Here is a 20,168-nt window from a genome sequence, read left to right as displayed (position 1 = left end):
GAATTCGATTGCTTATCAACAATTTCCACTCCACTAGTTTTAATCATGATGCCCGTGAAACTGAGATTATTCGAGGCGTAGAGGTACTTCATCTTTGAAAACTGTCGGAAAGAACCCAGCTGTTTTCATCGCTCTCTTGTCCAAAGTTTTATGATATAGATATCAATGAAATAACAGAATTTCTGGGAAGTTTTATATGAAATAATTCATATTTGTACTGCGGTTGTAGATGAAAGTGAAATGTGATCATTGCAGTAAATTTTCCAATTTAAGCAATTGGAAAGAAGAAGCCTGAAAAAAATCAGGGCTTCAACGGGAACCCGTGACCTCCGCGATACATGTGCGATGCTCTACCAACTGAGCTATGAAGCCACACATTGAGAGCGAGGTCAATTTATTGAGTTCATATCTTCCCGTGCAGTGAAATGATGCGAAGTTTTATATGAAATAATTCATATTTGTACTGCGGTTGTAGATGAAAGTGAAATGTGATCATCGCAGTAAATTTTCCAATTTAAGCAATTGGAAAGAAGAAGCCTGAAAAAAATCAGGGCTTCAACGGGATTCGAACCCGTGACCTCCGCGATACCGGTGCGATGCTCTACCAACTGAGCTATGAAGCCACACATTAGGAGCGAGGTCAATTTATTGAGTTCATATCTTCCCGTGCAGTGAAATGATGTGTCTTCTTTCCAATTGCTTAAATTGGAAAATTTACTGCGATGATCACATTTCACTTTCATCTACAACCGCAGTACAAATATGAATTATTTCATATAAAACTTCGCATCATTTCACTGCACGGGAAGATATGAACTCAATAAATTGACCTCGCTCCCAATGTGTGGCTTCATAGCTCAGTTGGTAGAGCATCGCACCGGTATCGCGGAGGTCACGGGTTCGAATCCCGTTGAAGCCCTGATTTTTTTCAGGCTTCTTCTTTCCAATTGCTTAAATTGGAAAATTTACTGCGATGATCACATTTCACTTTCAACAGAATTTCTGTTTCGAAAACATGATATCTTTACTACGCGCGGTGAAAGTTCCACTTATCTCTTCGAGCGTGCGGATAAAAATGACGTCATGGTAACCCGCTTTAGCAAAATGGCGGTTCTACTATTCACGAAGGGCTCTTTTTTATATTACGAACATCAAGTTTGATTCAGCCTTAAGTTCAGAGGAAAAGTTTATTTCGTGATAATTTTTTATGTCAAAATTAAAAGTCTTGTCCATGGGCTGAGTTACCTGCAGATGTCATGTGCATTCAATGTTCTTCGGAAAGTATCTCAGCTCTCACGCGCTTAGTGTAAATGCACTACTTCGCTGAATATTTCCCGGGTGATATTCGTTATTTTTTTGCAGAATATAGGAGGGCATACACCCACATTACTTCTTGATCAGTTGAGATTCCCTATTAAGGTTTCTCCTTCGAAGAGACGGGCTTGTGACATGGTGTTTTAATGCAAAGGTCAGTTTAACCGGAGGGATCTTAACGGAAATTTCTATCAATATCATGGTAATTTTTTGAAGGTGTTTATGTAGTTGGAGTAGGCAATTAGTTTGAACAAATACTATGCCACGTAGAACCCTTCGTGTTACAATAAATGAAACGTCCGTTTATTAAAAAAACGTAACAGATGTTCATGTATCTTTTTTTAACAAATTTTTTGCCTGTATAACGTGTATGAAAATTTCTTTAAAAGCCAACTGGAGCGTCATTCCTCAAAATGATGAATAAAAAGCGTAAAAACACATCCAGTATAATTTTTTCTCGACACATGATACATGATGCTTTATTCTATTTCTCTTTCCGCATTACACAGTCATCTAACACCATTGAATTTAGACAAGTTATAACAGTTAAGTGGAAAACGTGGAGTGAAGAAAATGCGGAGTGTGGAAAATGCGGAGTGTGGAAAATGAGGAGTGTGGAAAATGCGAAGTGTAGAAAATATATAAAAGAAAAAGACTATATATACATACATGCATAGAAAATTCTGTCTCACTTGGCTAGTCAATTCTTTATTAAGCTGTTGTCATCTGTAAGCAGAATATTAACCTCGCGCTAATGTTGTTGTTTTCCTTGGCTAGTTAGCCGTGAATATCATAAACTGACAGAAAGCTCCTGGAAAGTATTTTTGATCAAGTTCGAAAAGGTGTTACCGCCAACACCTAGATGGTGCAAATCTTGCGAAATGCGTTCTTCCATTACAGTTAATAATAAGCCATGGGTAGATTCAATTTAATTTGCATATTCACATGTGAGTACAAGTCCGCATTGATCTCCACGTGGTTGTATGGCTGTTAAACTCCCACTTCTTCAGCCTAAATCGCTTTCAATAGGTTACTTCGAGAGCTTGCCCAGTTTTGCGTGGAGTGACGTAAAAGATAAGGACAAGATTGGAAAGGGAAGCTTTGGATCGGTGATGAAAGGCAACTACGCACCTGGAGGTAAAGTTTTTGTTGTTAAGCGATTTTTTGGAGAGGGGAATTCTCTCTTAAAGAACATTGCAGAGGAGGCAAAAATGCTTGAGAGCATTTGCCATCCAAACATTACGCAATTTATTGGAGTTTGTTCAAAGCCAGTGGCAATAACGATGGATTACGAGTGCTTCGATTTTAGTCCCTTCGGCCTTAACCATCAAATATCCAATTTGTTAGAGTTTTTAAACACCCTTGACCACATCGAGGGCGAAACTGAAGCCTTTGAGCATTTCTTGCCTGTTTTTCCAAAGGCTGCAAAGGACGTCGCGGAAGGTCTCTGTTTTCTTCATTCAAATGATATCGTGCATCGTGACCTAAAACCAAGCAACGTGTTGGTCAGCAGCCGGCACTACTCTAAAAAAGATATCAGTGCGATCAACTGCCAAGTGTCTTTGCCGACTGTCCGGCGGTTTGCAAACTAACTGATTTCGGTGACAGTAGGTCAACTTTACTCCAAACAGCCTCCATCATTCATGCGAAGACAATGAACATTGAGCGTGGTACAAAGCTCTTCATGGCTCCAGAGATTATACTCGAAGGGAAATTGAATTACGCAGCAATGGACGACTTAAAGGCGATAGATATCTGGGCACTGGGGATGACGTTATTCAGTATTATCAATCCTGACGTCGAGTTTCCCTATGAAGTGGAACTAAATTTAAGCTCTGAAAAGCTCCAGACCTGGCTTCCAAATTGAAAAGCTGCTTAAAGAGATGATAGCTAACAAATCCAACCCTCAATCGTCCAAAAAATATAAACAGCGACAATTAAAAGAGTGGGGCCAGCTTGACAAACTGTATCACAAATGCACAGCTTTCGACGCTTTTCTTCGCCCAAGCTCTGAAGATGTCCTAATCGAACTAAACCGTAAAGTTGAAAAAGTACCATCAGTACTTTCAGAGGGCACCAGCTTGGAAGAGAAGGCTAATCAAATCGTCGATCGCAACGGTGGAGGAGACACAGGTATTTGTAATAGCAGTACGCAGGGGCGAAGCGCGCGATTTGCGTACGGCGTTTCTTGTGTTTCAGTTATTTGATTCTTATCCTTAGCTGCGTTACGCCCAGGGGAGGGGGGCTCCCATATAAAAATGAAGGGAGTCCTCGTCGTACTTTTTAGGGTTCAAAATTTGGAAATTGATACCTTTTAGGGTGCCAAATCTAAAATGACCACCATTAGAATAATCGTGGTACCTCTTAAGGTATAGCCTGCCAAGCAGGCACTAGAGTAATGACAATGATTACAATGATTTTGGAGAGGAGAAGGCATTGGATGGAAAAAAATAGTCAAAGTGTGGGTTGTTGTGTGGTACCTCTTAGGGGTAAAAATGTTTGGAAGCCACGCCCATTCTGGTACCTTTTAGGGTGTTTTCCGAAAATTTCCAACGAGCACCAGCCTCTCGAGGTTTATCACCATGCTTCCTTCCTTGTAGATCTTGAAGCTCTTCCATCAACACAAGACATCAAATGTGACGACGTGGGAAACTGGAGAAATAACAGCAACGGCAAATTCTATTTTAGCGTAGAATGGATGGATGACAATTCTGCTCAAGTGACTGCTGCGGAGTCAAGCGACCCAGATGTGGCGACATTAAAGAGGGAATACTACATGCTGAAACACGACAACAACTTTAAAAAGAGGATCGATATCCTTTTCCGTGAGTGAAATACACAATACATATATATTTTTTGGACGGTAGTCGGTAATCTGTAATATTATTCTGTGATATAATAGTAATAAAAATCTATACTATAACTTACGCAACATGTCGTTTTAAAACGATCTCTATTTAAAATCAAATATTTCGTATTTCTCCATTAAACGCCGGGTTTTCAAGGTGGAGTTTCACCTAAGCCCCTAAAGCATTTATTTGAGGTATAAAAAGCTCTGGATGTAATGGAAAGTTATCTGACTGTAAAAAAATAATGTACAAAAAATATATATATAAATAACCATAGGGGGTTGTCTCTGCCGTTCATGGAAAGTGATTTAGGCATGATAACCTTTTTTTAGTTCTCCTCTGTAACCTCTCCATCACTTGTATGGACTTCAGTTTAAGGGAGACTTTCATATTGGCAGGAGTCTATAAATGTCTACATAAAAAATGATACATTTCAGAAAGCAGAGTACTGCAAACCAGTGTGCATTGAAAATGTCTGTAGTCTCACCAATCAATTTTCGTTGCAGTCCCTGGAGGACAACTGCACAGATACTGTCTTGTTCAGTATTCCTTCAAGAGTGGCCAGGAATATCCCATTCCGAAAATGCCTCATGGGAATTCCAAGAAAAAAAAGATGCCTTATGTTCGTACCTGGGAAAGCACAAGAGATCAGCATAAAATTGTCGTAGGGAAAATGAGAGCTAGAGAAGCCGTCCATCACGCAATAACAGATGGCCTTGGTGGTCTACAGTCCTGCGTGGGATTGGTTCAGGTCCCGCGAAATCGACAGCAAGTAAACAATATGGCAAGGCGTAAAGCTGTCAGAAAAGGAAGTCACCCTAAAAACACGTCAGGCGCAGGAAGAACCTCTGACCCGTGATATATGTTACTAAATGAGAGCAAGATCCAAGGAAGGGACCCAAAGACTGCATTTGTTCGTGACGTCAGAGTTGGAGCTGAGCCTTTTTGCGTCGTGGGAACGAACAGACAGCTGGATGATCTGAAGCGATTCTGCTGTAATCCGGTGGAGTATCGGCCTTTAACCGAGAACCCAACGTTTGGTTTTGGTCCATATAATGTCACACCGATCTCGTACCAGCATCTCGTAACTCTTCGCTGGGAAGACGGTAAACGCCCACCAATAATTGGCTCAGTGTTTCTACACGAAAAGAAGACACAACACACGTATTCGCTCTCTGGTGGAACCTTGAAGTCTCTTTAACCAGAATTGAAGAATTTAATGGCTTTCGGGAGAGATGACGAAAAGGCGTTAATGGGGGGTTTTAACGAAACCTTCGAAAGAGCTACTCGTCTGCTTTGCGAAATCCGCCTTCGCAAAAATTTAGACACAAAGCTTGTGTCTATGGACATTAAAGGAGAGAGTAAGCAGAGTATAATGGATGATATTTTTGGAAGAAAGATAGGCAGCGTTTTTGAGAGCGGACTGTTAGACGCAGGAAGTGCAGAAGAATTTACTGGCCTTCTTGAAAGTCTGGAGAAAAAGTGGTCATTGCTCCACTTAGGCGACAAATGGGCCAAGATGACAAACGACCAGAGAAAAGAAGCCCTCTCGCGCGTTCACCACATTGGTCCTGAGGAAGCTTTTCTTAACAGCGTAGCCTCTGTGAACAAAACGTTAGTGGTAGGCGAGTCTGCTGTTTTCCAGCGGATTCTTCCTACTGGAATAGACTGGATTACCCCAGACGTTTTAAAGCTCATTGCGCACAAAGGAGAGGCAGTGTTAAAGGGAGGAAAAGTGACAGAGTTACCGGCAACCTCAGCGTATGACACCCTCATCATTCCCTCAAATTCAAAGTCCACGAAGCCGCATATCACCGTCGTGTACCCTAACGGGAAAGTGGAGTGTCAGGACTGCCAAGAATACTCCGCGTCCTATTTGTGTGCTCATGCTGTCGCTGCGTCATTAAAAAGAGGAACCCTTGAGGTATATTTGAAATGGCTGGTGGCTAACAAGCGCAACACTGGTGGGCTACAACTACAGCAGAGCCATCGCCTTTGGAATGCCAGCTGGAAGAGACAGGAAGGGAGAACGCCAGCCAAGAAGCAGAGGCAGCAAACAAACAACCAGTATGGTGATCCCACGAAACCCCTTGCCATCCGCGCCAAGTATTGGGGCAAATGAATGTAAAAACTACCCGGATGCTGCACAATTACATGAGTTGTTTCCCGCATCGTGTCAGGCAAGTGTTGCTACTCATCAAGCACAGCTGAGTCAATTGTACCCAGCTGTGTATAATCCACCAGGCTTTCCTTTCCATGGAGGACGTTTTCATCATTCATACGCGTCAACATTTAAAGCTCACACACCACAAGCTCGTTTCCAAGCGGCACCCCCTCATCGGTCCTTGTCTACTCCACCAGGACCATCGGCAGCAGCAGGAGCGTGGCACTCGGGATTGTCGCCGCATTCTTATTACCTCGTGGCCTTGCCGAAAAATGTGAAAAAATGTTGTGGTTGCAGCGACAATTTTTCCGAAAATTTCGTCAGCCACCACACAACATCGTGAAAACCTAATGATGCATCACTTTTTAAAGGAAATGGAGCGCTTGTTATTGTTGTTGATATCATTAAATCCTCCGCATTTTCCACACTCCTTATTTTCCACATTCCACAATTACCACACTCCACATTTTCCACACTCCGCGTTTTCCACACTCCACATTTTCCACACTCTTCATTTTCCCCCCTCATTTTCCACACTCTACATTTTCCACACTCTACATTTTCCACACTCTTCATTTTCCACACTCTACATTTTCCACTCTCTACATTTTCCACACTCTTCATTATCCACACTCTTCATTTTCCACACTCTACATTTTCCACACTCTTCATTTTCCACACTCCACATTTTCCACACTCTTCATTTTCCACACTCTACACTCGGCACTCCGCACTCCCGTTTTCCACCAAACCAGTTATAACTATGAGAGCGGAATAATGGTAAATTATTGTCTATAATTAAATGCATTTATATTAAGGTATCACAGAAGGAAAAGGTCATATTTTATTTCAATCTCGTGAAATTTTACATCCAACAAAAAAAAATGAAGATCTATTATTTTCTGAAATTTCTTTTTGATTTCTTTTTTACTTCAGGAGATGTCAAGCAAAAAGTATCATAAGGGTACAACGGAAGGCACGAGCTCGAGATTGATTACACTTCATGTCAACTTCTTCTTGTCATCTAAGAAACGATTACAAACCATTATTAACGTGCAGACCACGTTCCAATCAAAACAAGGATGTTATTAAAATGCGCCAAATTAACTTATCTTGTAAAACGAGTGGGCGTTTTCATTTAACTTGGGTTTTTCCGACTAACTGGTGAATAGACGGTTTTAAAGCAAACATCAAAAGTTTAAACGGGGGATCTTGTATCAATGCGATAGGATTAAGGATCGGTATCGGTGAACTCTTTCCGATCAATTGATCACAAACTCAAAGTTCTTAACAAAAATTACTGAAAAGTTATCCTCGGGGTAATTTGCGAACACCCCGCCAGCTTTTTATTTCTTTTTTACAACTACTATCGATCTTTTCTTTTACACCGACTCTTTTCGGTGCGCGGTACGGTAGTAATTATAAAACATTCCGGTTCGTTTTCCCTCAAACAGGATAATGACAGAGCTCTCTCGCAAAATACGTTTCTACAAGGAATAACTGAGTATAATTGGAGTTTGAGTAGCCAATCACAATACACCTTTACCGCTATCCACTATTTACTAGATGTTAAAACTTTTTGTCTTCGTTGAGCGTGTTTATTGTTAGAATGTCTCACTGATTAGTTGCGTGTCACTGCATTTCCGGAAATGAGTAGGTAGCCAGTCAAAATGAGTTAGTTTAAAGACCGGAAGCACTTTCCTATGACAAACAAACAAAAAAAAAATAATAATAAAAAATAAAAACCACGTAGAGACGATAAGTGAAACGGTGAGGCAGTATTTTTTTCAGCCGTCAAAACCTCCTCCGCTGTTACAAATATGAGCTGATATATGATCCGCTTGTGGAGTGGCAGAGGACTAAGGGAAGGGAATTACTTTCCGAGGCATCAAAGAATAAAGAAACAGAAGAAGTTACAAATGAAGAGGCGAGTATCTTAATTAATTCACAATCCTCGTGTGAAGAATGTGCAATTTCATGATTGGTGTAATAGATATACAGCTTCACTTTGTAAATACTCGTAAAAAAGATAGAATCATGTGTTATTCGAGGTAGTCAATTTATGGAGCCGAGAACCATCCCTTTTATCAATAGGAGCCTATTCCATTTAGCTTCGGAGACGCCAAACTCGCTATATTTATTTGTTTTCCTAAACAAGGAAAGAATTCCATCCAAATACTTCCGGCATATAATTCTTGAGAGTTAACTCACAACTATTAGGAGAGTTTGATTTTCGCAAAAGCAAATGCAAAGTAATTCTAGCGGCCGAGCAAGAGAAAGAAGAATGTCAGACCGAGCCGATTGGTTGGTTTACTATTTTCAGGTCTTAAGATTCTAAAAGATGTGGAAAGGTGGATCAAAGGCTTTGAAGAAACCAGTAAGATCATTATTCTTCTCTCAATAGAAGGACAGGTGCATTACCTGATCGAGGTGAGTTTGCTTGATTGTATGTGTTTGTATGTTGGTTTTGGGTTGTTGTTTCATTCCCATTTTGTTGTTGTTGTTTTTTTCTTTTTTTTTCCAAGAATAAGAGCTGCCTTTCCCTCTAGTAAATGAGCATAGTGTGGGAGAAGAATTGCGTGTAAAGCATTTAAGCGAAAGTTCTAAAATTATTTGTGTTATGGTTAGGAAAATGGACCCTTATACAGAGGTCTGGTTTCCAGACCTTGTGTCATGTCCTTTGGGCGGACTCTTTAGCCTCTTTCGCCAACTCTCGCTCTGACGAAGGGCCAACGCTCGAAACGTCAGTTTTTTTACTCTTTACGGTGGCCAATTTACGTTTTCAACTCAGTTGTTAACATTAAATGACCTGCTATACTCTTGCACCTACTTTTCTGACGTTATCAAGATGATGGATGTTTTTTTCCATTTTGCAGGAGGCCACAAACGATGACAACTAATGGCCGGATGAACATTGGATGGGCTCCTTTTCTCTGACGAAAAAAAGAAAATATGTGAACAAGAGACGTTTGTAAACCATGGTAAAGAAGAAGCTTTTTTTTTCAGCGAGCTGACTTGAGAATGCAGACTGAGAATTTATACTGTGTTTTCGTCTAATACTTGATAACTGTCATTTCACAACTTACCGAGCGTCACGCAATCGCGCTTTCCCGCGATCATCTTTCACGATTATTTGCACTATTGTCAGGCTGCCTGCACTAGTGTGGAATATTCCTTGTCCGTTTCTTGATCACAATCGTTCTTAATATAATTTCAAGTCTTCATATAGTCTTCTCACTTTGCGCGCGAGTTGGTTGGTGTGATGTCTGTACAGAGTTTACCAACTTAATAAAAGTAGATATGGATGAAAATGAGATGTCACTATTGAATATTTAACACGCGTAATATTCGAAAAACAATTAACAGCTTTACACGTGGTCCGTATATTTCATCTTTTTAACTGAGATGTTTTTATTTTGTTGACAAAAATGCGGAACGAGACCAAAACTGTTCCTTCGACTTAAAATATTCCTTAATGTTTTATGAAAAAAAAGCGTTTTTATCCTTTCAGAGAAAATGTGGTTCTCGCATCTATAATTCTATGCAGTATGCTATTTTTAGTTATTATTTTATGATATAAACCATTTCCTCTTTTTGTCGGTTGATCTGTCAAAAATGTATTTAGTCAAATTTTAGCACATGGAGAGATCTCGAGTAAAGTTTTGTGATATGGATATCGATGAAATACCAGAATTTCTCTTCGCACGTGCAAATAAAAATGACCTCTTGGTAACTTTTCACGAAAGTCTGTTTTTATATTACGAATATCAAGCCCGACTCGGCCTTAAGTTCAGAGGAAAAAATTATTTCGTGATATTTTTTTCTGTCAAAATTAAAGCGTCTTGTCCACGAGCTGAGTTAACGCTGGTGCAGGTGTCTTGTGCATTCGGTGTTCTTGAAATATGTTTTAAATTGTATTTGATCTAAACAGGCGATCGTTCTCCTTATAATAAATGGCAAAATAACATTCTTAAACTTTAGTTACAGCAGTTACAGCTGTACGCTCTTTATTCTATCTTATTTTTCATTTCACACTCCTGAGGGCATGGTCCATATGATGGCCATTGACATGTTCTGACAATCTTAAAAGTATAGGTGTGTTAATTTAAGCAATAACTTAAGAGCTGGAACTATCATATTTATGAAGAGTTTATTTTTTCGTACAATGAGACGATATTTTGCTCAGATAGGATAAATAAAACAGCATATTTTTATGATTGGATGAAATTCAAACTTAAGTGGTGTAAACTGCTGCTGCAAAAAGCAAGCCTATAGAACAACAGGGCTCTGTGAAGCGAAAAAATTGAAAATTTAAGAACGTTATCCAATTTTCTTACTATACTCCACATTTATGGCTCCTGCTTCCTATGAATGTCACTACTCAGTAACAAAGCGGACGATCCTCCTATCTCAGCTGACTAAAACTTAGTTTCCATACATTCTCGTTCAACATCAACTTGCAGGCGGGTGGGATCGTTTCGTAACATTCTTAGTTCTATCTCTGGCGTTCTGGGTGTACCTTTTCAGTTTTGTCTTTCGGTTTTTACCATCTTAATGGCTGGTCTCCTCTTTGCGCAGCAAGAACGTAGCGCTTGCTGAAACTCAGGAATTCTCAATACGTACACAATTGGATTGACAAAAGAGTTAGAATAATTTAGAATGTTCATCACGTAATAAAACTTCCATGGTATTGATATCTTAGTTATATGGATTAATACGTTCAAGATGCTTATGGGAAGCCAACTTAATAAAGCCAGTATGGACACCAGAAGAACGGTTTTTGTTAAGCGTCGGTTTCGCGAAGCTCCATTACGATGCTGTGAGACAACACACTCGTTTTGAAAATTTCTCCAGATGGCGGTGTTACAGATACATATGGTAATTGTAAGACCCAACACGACAGGTATAAAAACATACAAACTAGCTTCAAATGAACTCGAAACATTTAACAAAGTCATTGATGTAGACAGCAAGACAGCGGAAGACCAAAGTAAGAAAATGGTGATTCGGTATCTTCTGGTGGATAATGAACGGTGTTTAAAGGGCCAAAATACGGCATAAAATCTCTCACAGGAAATAGAGGCTGCAGATATATACGAGCCTAACAAAAACATGTCATCAAAACTTGCGTAAAATAATTTGTAGACCATGTGTTCAGAGTCATATTTGCTGTCCAAAGCTGATAATCACCTCCAGCAGCGAAAATATAAAAGAGCAGACTGAAGGCTCCTAACATCAAATCAGCAAACGCCATGTTCATAACTAAAAATAAACTTTTCCTACGAAGTGGTTTGGTAACTGCAAAGAGAACCAGAGTGGGCAAGTTTCCTGCAATGATTAGGACCGAAGATAAAATGAGAGCGCTGCATAGTGCGATCCCTTCTGTTTTGGAAGGAAGACTTCCTGTGAATGTAGACGCATTCTCCATGGTTTTATTCACTGCCGACGAGTCAATGATTATAAACTTACGACCAAATGAATTACAGTAAACAGTTTTTTTTTTTTCTGAATAAAATGCGTTGTTTCAGCGGAGAGGAACCCAACCTTTTGCAACAACACCAAGCAACAACGGCTGACAAGTAATTTGTATTTCGTGGTAATTATATTCAAGAAGTCACGAGGTCCAGGTAGACAAGACACAAGACAGGTTCAACTAATACCGTCAATAAAATGGCTGTTCATCAAAGAACGTAACAGCTGTTCATGTATTTCCTGTTAAGATGGCAAGAGTTGCACAGTTTTACGCTTGTTAAGGTTTCAACAAACTTCTTGTGTGACTCAAAATCTCTACACTAGCAGACTAGGAAGTTATCTTTACTCAATGAGAGACGATCTTCATTAGTGTTACACGAAAGGTGTAATAACACTTCAGTATAATTAGCTGTAGACACATGCTGCTAGATACACTGTTTAATTTTGCATCAAACAGTCAGCGCACACCGTCGAAGTTAAACGAGTATAACGATTAGAGAGAGAAACACTAAGAAATTATAATGTAGAGTTAAGTTCATTTATGACTCCTATCGTCAAAGCTTGACCATCATACTTTAAAGACAGCCAACACACGCTTGAAATTGTTCGTGACTTCGGCCAAGACAAACTTCTTTTCACCATGGAGATTACATCTCTTTTTACTGTCATTTACCACTCTGTAGCTCAAAAATATTTTTGATCAACGTACTGTCAAAGAACCTAGCTCTGAAACACGACTCCGCTCAGCCAAACTAGTGCTAATAATAGCTTTCAGTTGAAGTTGTCAAATATTGTTCTAATTCTCTGAACTTTCTACCTCCCATGCGTGACTAAGAGAGATTTTCTCCTTACAATATCAACACAATATCAAGAATAGAAGTAATGAGAATAAAGTAAAATATCAATTGAGGATTATTAGTTGATCCAATACCAAACTCTCCAAATTTACATCATAGGAACTGTATGGCTGACAGTGAGGAGAATTACTAATGAGATCATGGGAGTTAAAGAGTTAGGTAGCTGGCGGGATAACTCAGCACGTACTCAAATAGTAAAAGAAGGTGCTATTAGTAATTTGCACTCGTGTTATATCGGAATGCACTCATTTTCAGCCGATCAAAAATGCGTAATTTTCTCATAGACGTTATTTTAAAAGTAAGCAAGTTTCCTGTTATGATTAGGACGGATGCCATCTGCTTTGGAAACTTCTTGCAAATTTTCAACTTATTTGATAGATTTCGTTCACTGCCGATGCCTCGAACAAAGTTAACTTGTAACTAAATGGTTTACGGGATGAAACGTTTGATCGTGAAAGAATGTCGTGTTTTAAAGGAGAGGAACTCGATCTTCTGCAACGACACGAAATAACAACAGCTGAAAAGTCATTTATGTGTCATAGTAATTTTAATCAAGGTAGTCATGTTGTCAAGGTAGACAATGCATTTCGAAATAATACCGTGCACGTCGAGCCCTTCATGTCACGATATATGTTTGTTCATCAAACAACGTGACAGCTATTTGTGTGTTTTTCTGCAAAGAAATGAAAGTCAAAGGTTTAGGTTTATTTCTTGCTTAGCTCAAAATTTATTAACAAACCGACTCGGACGTTATCACCTTTCAATGAACAAAGAATATAAAGAACGCTTTCAGGATAATATGCCCCAGACACATGCTACATAATACACTCTTCAATTTTTAATTTTCCATTTAACATTCATCCTACGCCGTTCAATTTAAATGAGTTTTAGCAAAGAGAAAGAAATGATCCAAATTATTATCTACAGTTAATTGTATTGTTCAGGAAAACCGTATGTTTTCATTTACTCAAATCATGAAAATATATTCTTTTCGGAGCGAAGAGGCATATATCGTTATCATTTCTTAATGAGAGATAATTTTCTATTTCGGTGATGAACGAATTTAGTTGTGACACATCTAAGATAATTTGCTTTAACTCTCTACTCAGTACGTTAATCCATTTTCAAATTTGCATTAAACATTCATCCTACTGTGATGAAGTTAGCTCAGAGAGGGGAGAAAGAAATCTTTGGCGCCTAAGCATCTGGAAATATCTCACTTGGCTCAAAATGTCTTCGCAAGGCCACTCGGATGTTATTATCTCTCCATGAGATGTAATCTTCATTTAAAATGTATAAATAAACAGTGTAATAACACTTCCAGGTTATTATTTCATCGATATATATATATATATATATATATATATATATATATATATATATATATATATATATATATATGGCATTTAAAGCTTTGCTTTCATGTCCAAATTGAGCACTCTACTAGGATGAGTCATTGCTGCTAGCATTATGCATGCTCACTAGTTTTTCTAGTTTGAGCACTCTGGCATGGCTTAAGTGATCCCACATGTGTGAGATCACTTGGGGTGGCTTTACTGCCTTACCTCCATCCTAGCATCAGTACTGCACTGATGAGGCCCAGAAGGCCGAAACAGTACTGTCTGCAGTTAGTTATATATATATATATATATATATATATATATATATATATATATATATATATATCGATGAAATACCAGAATTTCTGTTTCGAAAACATGATATCTTTACCACGCGCGGTGAACGTTCCCCTTATCTGCGGATAAAAATGACATCATGATAACCCGCTTTTTTTTTTCTGTTTTCGTCGCCCACTTGTCTAAAGTTTTATGATATATATCGATGAAATACCAGAATTTCTGTCTCGAAAACATGATATCTTTACCACGCGCGGTGAACGTTCCCCTTATCTCTTCGCACTTGCGGATAAAAATGACATCATGGTAACCCGCTTTAGCAAAATGGCGGTTTTACTTTTCACGAAGGGCTCTCTTTTATATTACGAACGTCAACTTTGATTCAACCTTAAGTTCAGAGGAAAAATTTATTTCGTGGTAATTTTTTATGTCAAAATTAAAGGGTCTTGTCCACGGGCTGAGTTACTGAGTTTTTGTGCATTCGGTGTTCTTCATATATATTTGAAATTGTATTTGATCTAAACGAGCGATAATAAATGGCAAAACAACTTGATTAAACTTTACTTGATTTTAGTTCGGAGGCAGGGAAAGCTGTACGCTCTTTATTTTATCTTATTTTTTATTTCACACTCTTGAGGGCGATGTCCGCAAGATGGTCATTGACATGTTCTGACGACCTTAAAAGTATAGGTGTGTGAATTTGAGCTATAACTTAAGAGCTAGAATTATCATATTTATGAAGAGTTTATTTTTTTTCGTAAAATGAGACGATATTTTGCCTAGATAGGAGAAATAAAACTGTATATTTTCATCAATGGATGAAATTCAGACTTAACTTGTGTGAACTTCTTCTGCAAAAAGCAACCCTATAGAACAACAACAGGGCTCTGTGAAGTAAAAAATTGAAAATCTAAGAACGTTATCCAATTTTCTTACAATACTCCACATTTATGGCTCCTTCTTCCTATGGATGTCACTACTCAGTAACAACGCGGACGATCCTCTTATCTCTGCAAACTAAAACTTAGTTTTCATATATTATCGTTTAACAATAACTTGCGGGCGAGTGAGATCGTTTCTGAATATTCTTAGTTCTATCTCTGGCGTTTTAAGTGCAGCCGTTCGGTTTCTTCCTTTGAGTTTTTACCATCTTAATGGCTGGTCTGCTCTTCGTGCAACACAAACGCAGTGCTTGCTGAAACTCAGGAATTCTGAATACATACACAATCGGATTGACAAAAGAGTTAGAATAATTTAGAATGTTCACCATGTAATAAAACTTCCTCGGTATTGATGTCTTCGTTATATTGATTAATATGTTCAAGATGACTATGGGAAGCCAACATACTAAAGCCAGTATGGAAACCAGAAGTAGGGTCTTTGTTAAACGTCGGTTTCGCGAAGCTCCATTTCGATGCTGTGAAGCAACACTCTCGTGTTGAAAATTTCTCCATATGACGATATTACCGACACATACGATGACTGTTAGACCCAACACTACGGGGATAAAAACGTACAGAGCTGATTTAAATGAACTCGAAACGTTTAACAAAGTCATTAATGTAGACAGCAAGACAGCGGAAGACCAAAGTAAGAAAATGGCGATGCGGTATGTTCTGGTGGATAATGAGCGGTGTTTAAAGGGCCAAAATACGGCATAAAATCTCTCACAAGAAATAGAGGCTGCAGATATATACGAGCCTAACAAAAACGTGTCATCGAAACTTGTGTAAAATATTTTGTAGACCATGTGTTCAGAGTCATATTCTGCTGTCCAAAGCTGATAATCACCTCCAGCAACGAAGATATAAAAGGGCAGAGTGAAGGCTCCTAACATCAAATCAGCAAACGCCATGTTCATAACTAAAAATAAACTTTTCCTACGAAGTGGTTTGGTAACTGCAAAGAGAACCAGAGTGAGCAAGTTTCCTGCAATGATAAGGACCGAAGATGAAATGAGAGCGCTGCATAGTGCGATCCCTTCTTCCTTGGAGGGCAAACTTCTTGTAAATGCAGACGCATTCTCCATGGTTTTGTTCACTGCCGACGAGTCAATCTTATAAACTTATGACTAAATGAATTACGGTAAACAGTCTTTTTTTTCGGAATAAAACGCGTTGTTTCAGAGGAGAGGAACTTGCTACAACACCAAGCAACAGCAGCTGAAATGTTATTTGCATTTCGGGGTAATTATATTCAAGGAGTCACGTGTTCCAGGTAGACAAGACATTTCAGGTTCAACTAATACTGTCAATAAAATGGCTTTTCATCAAAGAACGTAACAGCTGTTCATGTAATTTCCGGTTGAAGTGGCAAGAATTGTACAGTTTTACACTTGTTAAGGTTTTAATAAATTTCTTATGTGACTCAAAATCTCTACCCTAGCAGACTAGGACGTTGTCCTTTCTCGATGAGAGATAATCTTCATTAGTGATAGACGAAAGGTTTAATAACACTTCAGGATAATTAGCTCTAGACACATGCTACTCTATGCAAAGTTTAATTTTGCATCAAACAATCATCGTACATCTTTGAAATTAAACGAGTCGTAACAATTAAAAAAAGAAATACGAGGAAATTATAACTTACAGTTAAGTACATTTATGACTCCTATCGTCAAAACTTTACCATCATACATTAAAGACAGCCAACACGCACCTGAATTGAAATTGTTCGTGACTTTAATTTCCTTGGCCAAGACAAACTTCTTTTCACTATGGATATTACATCTCTTTTTCGTGTTATTTGCCATTCTGTCGCTCAAACATTTTTTTGATCAACATACCGTCAAAGAACCTAGCTCTGAAACACTACTCCGCTCAGCCAAACTAGTGCTAATAAAAGCTTTCAGTTGAAGTTGTCAAATATTCTTCCAATTCCCCTACCGCTTTACCTCCCATGAGTGACTAAGAGAGAATTTCTCCTTACAATATCAATACAATATCAAGCATAGAAGTGATGAGAATAAAGTAAAATATCAATTAGGGGATTATTAGTTGATCCAATACCAAATTCTCCAAATTGACATCATAAGAATTGTATGGCAGATAGTAAGGAGAATTACTGATGAGATCTTGGGAGTTGAAGGGTTAGGTAGCCGGTGGGATTACTCAGCACGTACTCAAATAGTAAAAGAAGGCGCTATTAGTAATTTGAACTCGTGTTACATCGGAATACACTCGTTTTCAGCCGATCAGAAGTGCGTAATTTTCTCATAGACGTTATTTTAAAAGTAAGCAAGTTTCCTGTTATGATTAGGACGGATGCCTTCTGCTTTGGAAACTTCTTGCAAATTTGAACTTATTTGTGAGATTTCGTTCACTGCCGATGCCTCGACAAAGTCAACTTGTAACTAAATGGTTTACGGGATAAAACGTTTTTTCGTGAAAGAATGTGGTATTTCAAAGGAGAGGAACTCGATCTTCTGCAACAACACGAAATAACAACAACTGAAAAGTCATTTATGTGTCATAGTAATTTTACTCAAGGTAGTCATGTTGTCGAGGTAGACAATGCATTTCGAAATAATACCGTGCACGAAGAGCCCTTCATGTCACGATATATGTCTGTTCATCATACAACGTGACAGCTATTCGTGTGTTTTTCTGCAAAGGTTTAGCGCTTCATAAGGTTTTTAACAAATTTCTTGCTTGGCTCAAAATTTATTAACAAACCGACTCGGACGTTATCATCTTTCAATGAACAAAGAATATAAAGAACGCTTTAATATGCCCAAGACACATACTACAAAATACACTCTTCAATTTTTAATTCTGCATTCAACAGTCATCCTACGCCGTTCAATTTAAATGAGTTTTAGCAAAGAGAAAGAAGTGATCCAAATTATTATACACAGTTAATTGTATTGTTCAGGAGAACGGTATGTTTTCCTTTATTTGAATCATGAAAAATATATTCTTTTCGGAGCGAAGAGGCATATATCGTTATCATTTCTTAATGAGAGATAATTTTCATTTTAGTGATGAACAAATTTTGTTGTGACAAATCTAAGATATTTTGCTTTAACTCTCTACTCAGTACGTTGATCCATTTTCAAATTGCATTAAACATTCATACTACTGTGATGAAGTTAGCTCAGAGAGGGGAGAAAGAAATCTTTGGCGCCTAAGCGTATGGAAATTTCTTACTTGGCTTAAAATTTCTTTGTAAGGCCACTCGGGTGTTATTATCTCTCCATGAGATATAATCTTCATTTAAAATGTATAAATAAACAGTGTAATAACACGTCCAGGATGATTTGCGCTCGACTCATGATACTCGATGCACTGCTCTAGTTCTAATTTTGCCTTAGAAATTCATTCTACACCGTTGAATTTAAAAGAGCCATAGCAAAGAGAGAGAGAAATACTTATGAATTACTATCTTAAGTAAAGTTTATTTACATTATTGATCCGCTGACTTTTCCAGTGTAGTGAACCTTGTGAATTCTTTTTACTAGAACTGAGAAGTTATTTCTTGGAGCGTAAAGGCATGCTCTTATATCGATTGCAGTCTCATTCAAATTTTTATCTGCCTTTAATACTCTTTTCCCTTTAGTATTTAATTTTCGGAAAGTATCTCAGCTCTCACGCGCTTGCTTCGAGTGTCTCAGCGTCTGGAAATATGAAATTAATAATCAGATTATGGGTTTTAAAGATGAACTTAAGTTACGATTACTAGACGTTTTATTAGAGTTCTCTTGCCTGTCGAGGTATCCGAATACATCTGTGTGCTTGAATGAATTTATTTTTTGACAAAAAAGAGGCATTTTATTTCCAAGTCTCCACACATGAAAATAATTCGATTACTTATCAACAATTTCCACTCCACTAGTTTTAATTATGATGCCCGTGAAACTGAGATCATTGGAGGCGTAGAGGTACTTCATCTTCAAACCTATGTCTCATTGGAAACTGTCGGAAAGAACTCAGCTGTTTTCGTCGCCCACTTGTCTAAAGTTTTATGATATATATCGATGAAATACCAGAATTTCTGTCTCGAAAACATGATATCTTTACCACGCGCGGTGAACGTTCCCCTTATCTCTTCGCACTTGCGGATAAAAATGACATCATGGTAACCCGCTTTAGCAAAATGGCGGTTTTACTTTTCACGAAGGGCTCTCTTTTATATTACGAACGTCAACTTTGATTCAACCTTAAGTTCAGAGGAAAAATTTATTTCGTGGTAATTTTTTATGTCAAAATTAAAGGGTCTTGTCCACGGGCTGAGTTACTGAGTTTTTGTGCATTCGGTGTTCTTCATATATATTTGAAATTGTATTTGATCTAAACGAGCGATAATAAATGGCAAAACAACTTGATTAAACTTTATTTGATTTTAGTTCGGAGGCAGGGAAAGCTGTACGCTCTTTATTTTATCTTATTTTTTATTTCACACTTTAAGGGCGATGTCCGCAAGATGGTCATTGACATGTTCTGACAACCTTAAAAGTATAGGTGTGTGAATTTGAGCTATAACTTAAGAGCTAGAATTATCATATTTATGAAGAGTTTATTTTTTTCGTAAAATGAGACGATATTTGCTTAGATAGGATAAATAAAACTGTATATTTTCATCACTGGATGAAATTCAGACTTAACTGGTGTGAACTTCTGCTGCAAAAAGCAACCCTATAGAACAACAACAGGGCTCTGTGAAGTAAAAAATTGAAAATCTAAGAACGTTATCCTATTTTCTTACAATACACCACATTCATGGTTCCTGCTTCCTATGGATGTCACTACTCAGTAACAACGTGGACGATCCTCTTATCTCAGCAAACTAAAACTTAGTTTCCTTATATTAACGTTCAACAATAACTTGCAGGCGAGTGAGATCGTTTCTGAATATTCTTAGTGCTATCTCTGGCGTT

The 20,168-nt window shown here is 38.2% G+C and overlaps 3 protein-coding genes across 3 annotated transcripts; 1 reads left to right on the top strand and 2 right to left on the bottom strand.

Annotated features, from left to right (window-relative positions):
- Positions 1–2,297: 2,297 nt before the first annotated feature.
- On the top strand, positions 2,298–2,906 carry LOC149053241 (uncharacterized). The gene has a single exon (XM_089182635.1). It carries the CDS (start codon positions 2,298–2,300, stop codon positions 2,904–2,906), a length of 609 nt encoding a protein of 202 aa, XP_089038761.1.
- A 7,436-nt stretch (positions 2,907–10,342) lies between these two features.
- On the bottom strand, positions 10,343–11,973 carry LOC149053240 (uncharacterized). Its single transcript, XM_089182631.1, has 2 exons — positions 11,518–11,973; positions 10,343–11,428 (listed from the first exon to the last, which is right to left on the bottom strand). Exons 1-2 carry the CDS (start codon positions 11,753–11,755, stop codon positions 10,851–10,853), a joined length of 816 nt encoding a protein of 271 aa, XP_089038757.1. The 5' UTR covers positions 11,756–11,973; the 3' UTR covers positions 10,343–10,850.
- Positions 11,974–15,401: 3,428 nt separating this feature from the next.
- LOC149053239 (beta-1 adrenergic receptor-like) lies at positions 15,402–17,045 on the bottom strand. The gene is made up of 2 exons (XM_089182621.1): positions 17,021–17,045; positions 15,402–16,357 (listed from the first exon to the last, which is right to left on the bottom strand). Exons 1-2 carry the CDS (start codon positions 17,043–17,045, stop codon positions 15,402–15,404), a joined length of 981 nt encoding a protein of 326 aa, XP_089038747.1.
- Between the last annotated feature and the right edge of the window lie 3,123 nt (positions 17,046–20,168).

This window comes from Pocillopora damicornis, chromosome 1 (assembly GCF_964200805.1).
Source record: "Pocillopora damicornis chromosome 1, jaPocDami1.2, whole genome shotgun sequence".
Taxonomy (NCBI): Eukaryota; Metazoa; Cnidaria; class Anthozoa; order Scleractinia; family Pocilloporidae; genus Pocillopora; species Pocillopora damicornis.
This window is presented reverse-complemented; position numbering and strand designations above follow the sequence as displayed.

Coding starts and splice junctions, on each gene's coding strand:
- LOC149053241 (XM_089182635.1), top strand. CDS start 2,298: ATGGCTGTTAAACTCCCACTTCTTCAGCCTAAATCGCTTTCAATAGGT.
- LOC149053240 (XM_089182631.1), bottom strand. CDS start 11,755: ATGGAGAATGCGTCTACATTCACAGGAAGTCTTCCTTCCAAAACAGAA. Junction 11,429..11,517: donor TTATATTTTCGCTGCTGGAG/GTGATTATCAGC, acceptor TGTTTTTGTTAG/GCTCGTATATATCTGCAGCC.
- LOC149053239 (XM_089182621.1), bottom strand. CDS start 17,045: ATGGCAAATAACACGAAAAAGAGAT. Junction 16,358..17,020: donor AAATAACACGAAAAAGAGAT/GTAATATCCATA, acceptor TTTAGTCATAAG/TTTATAAGATTGACTCGTCG.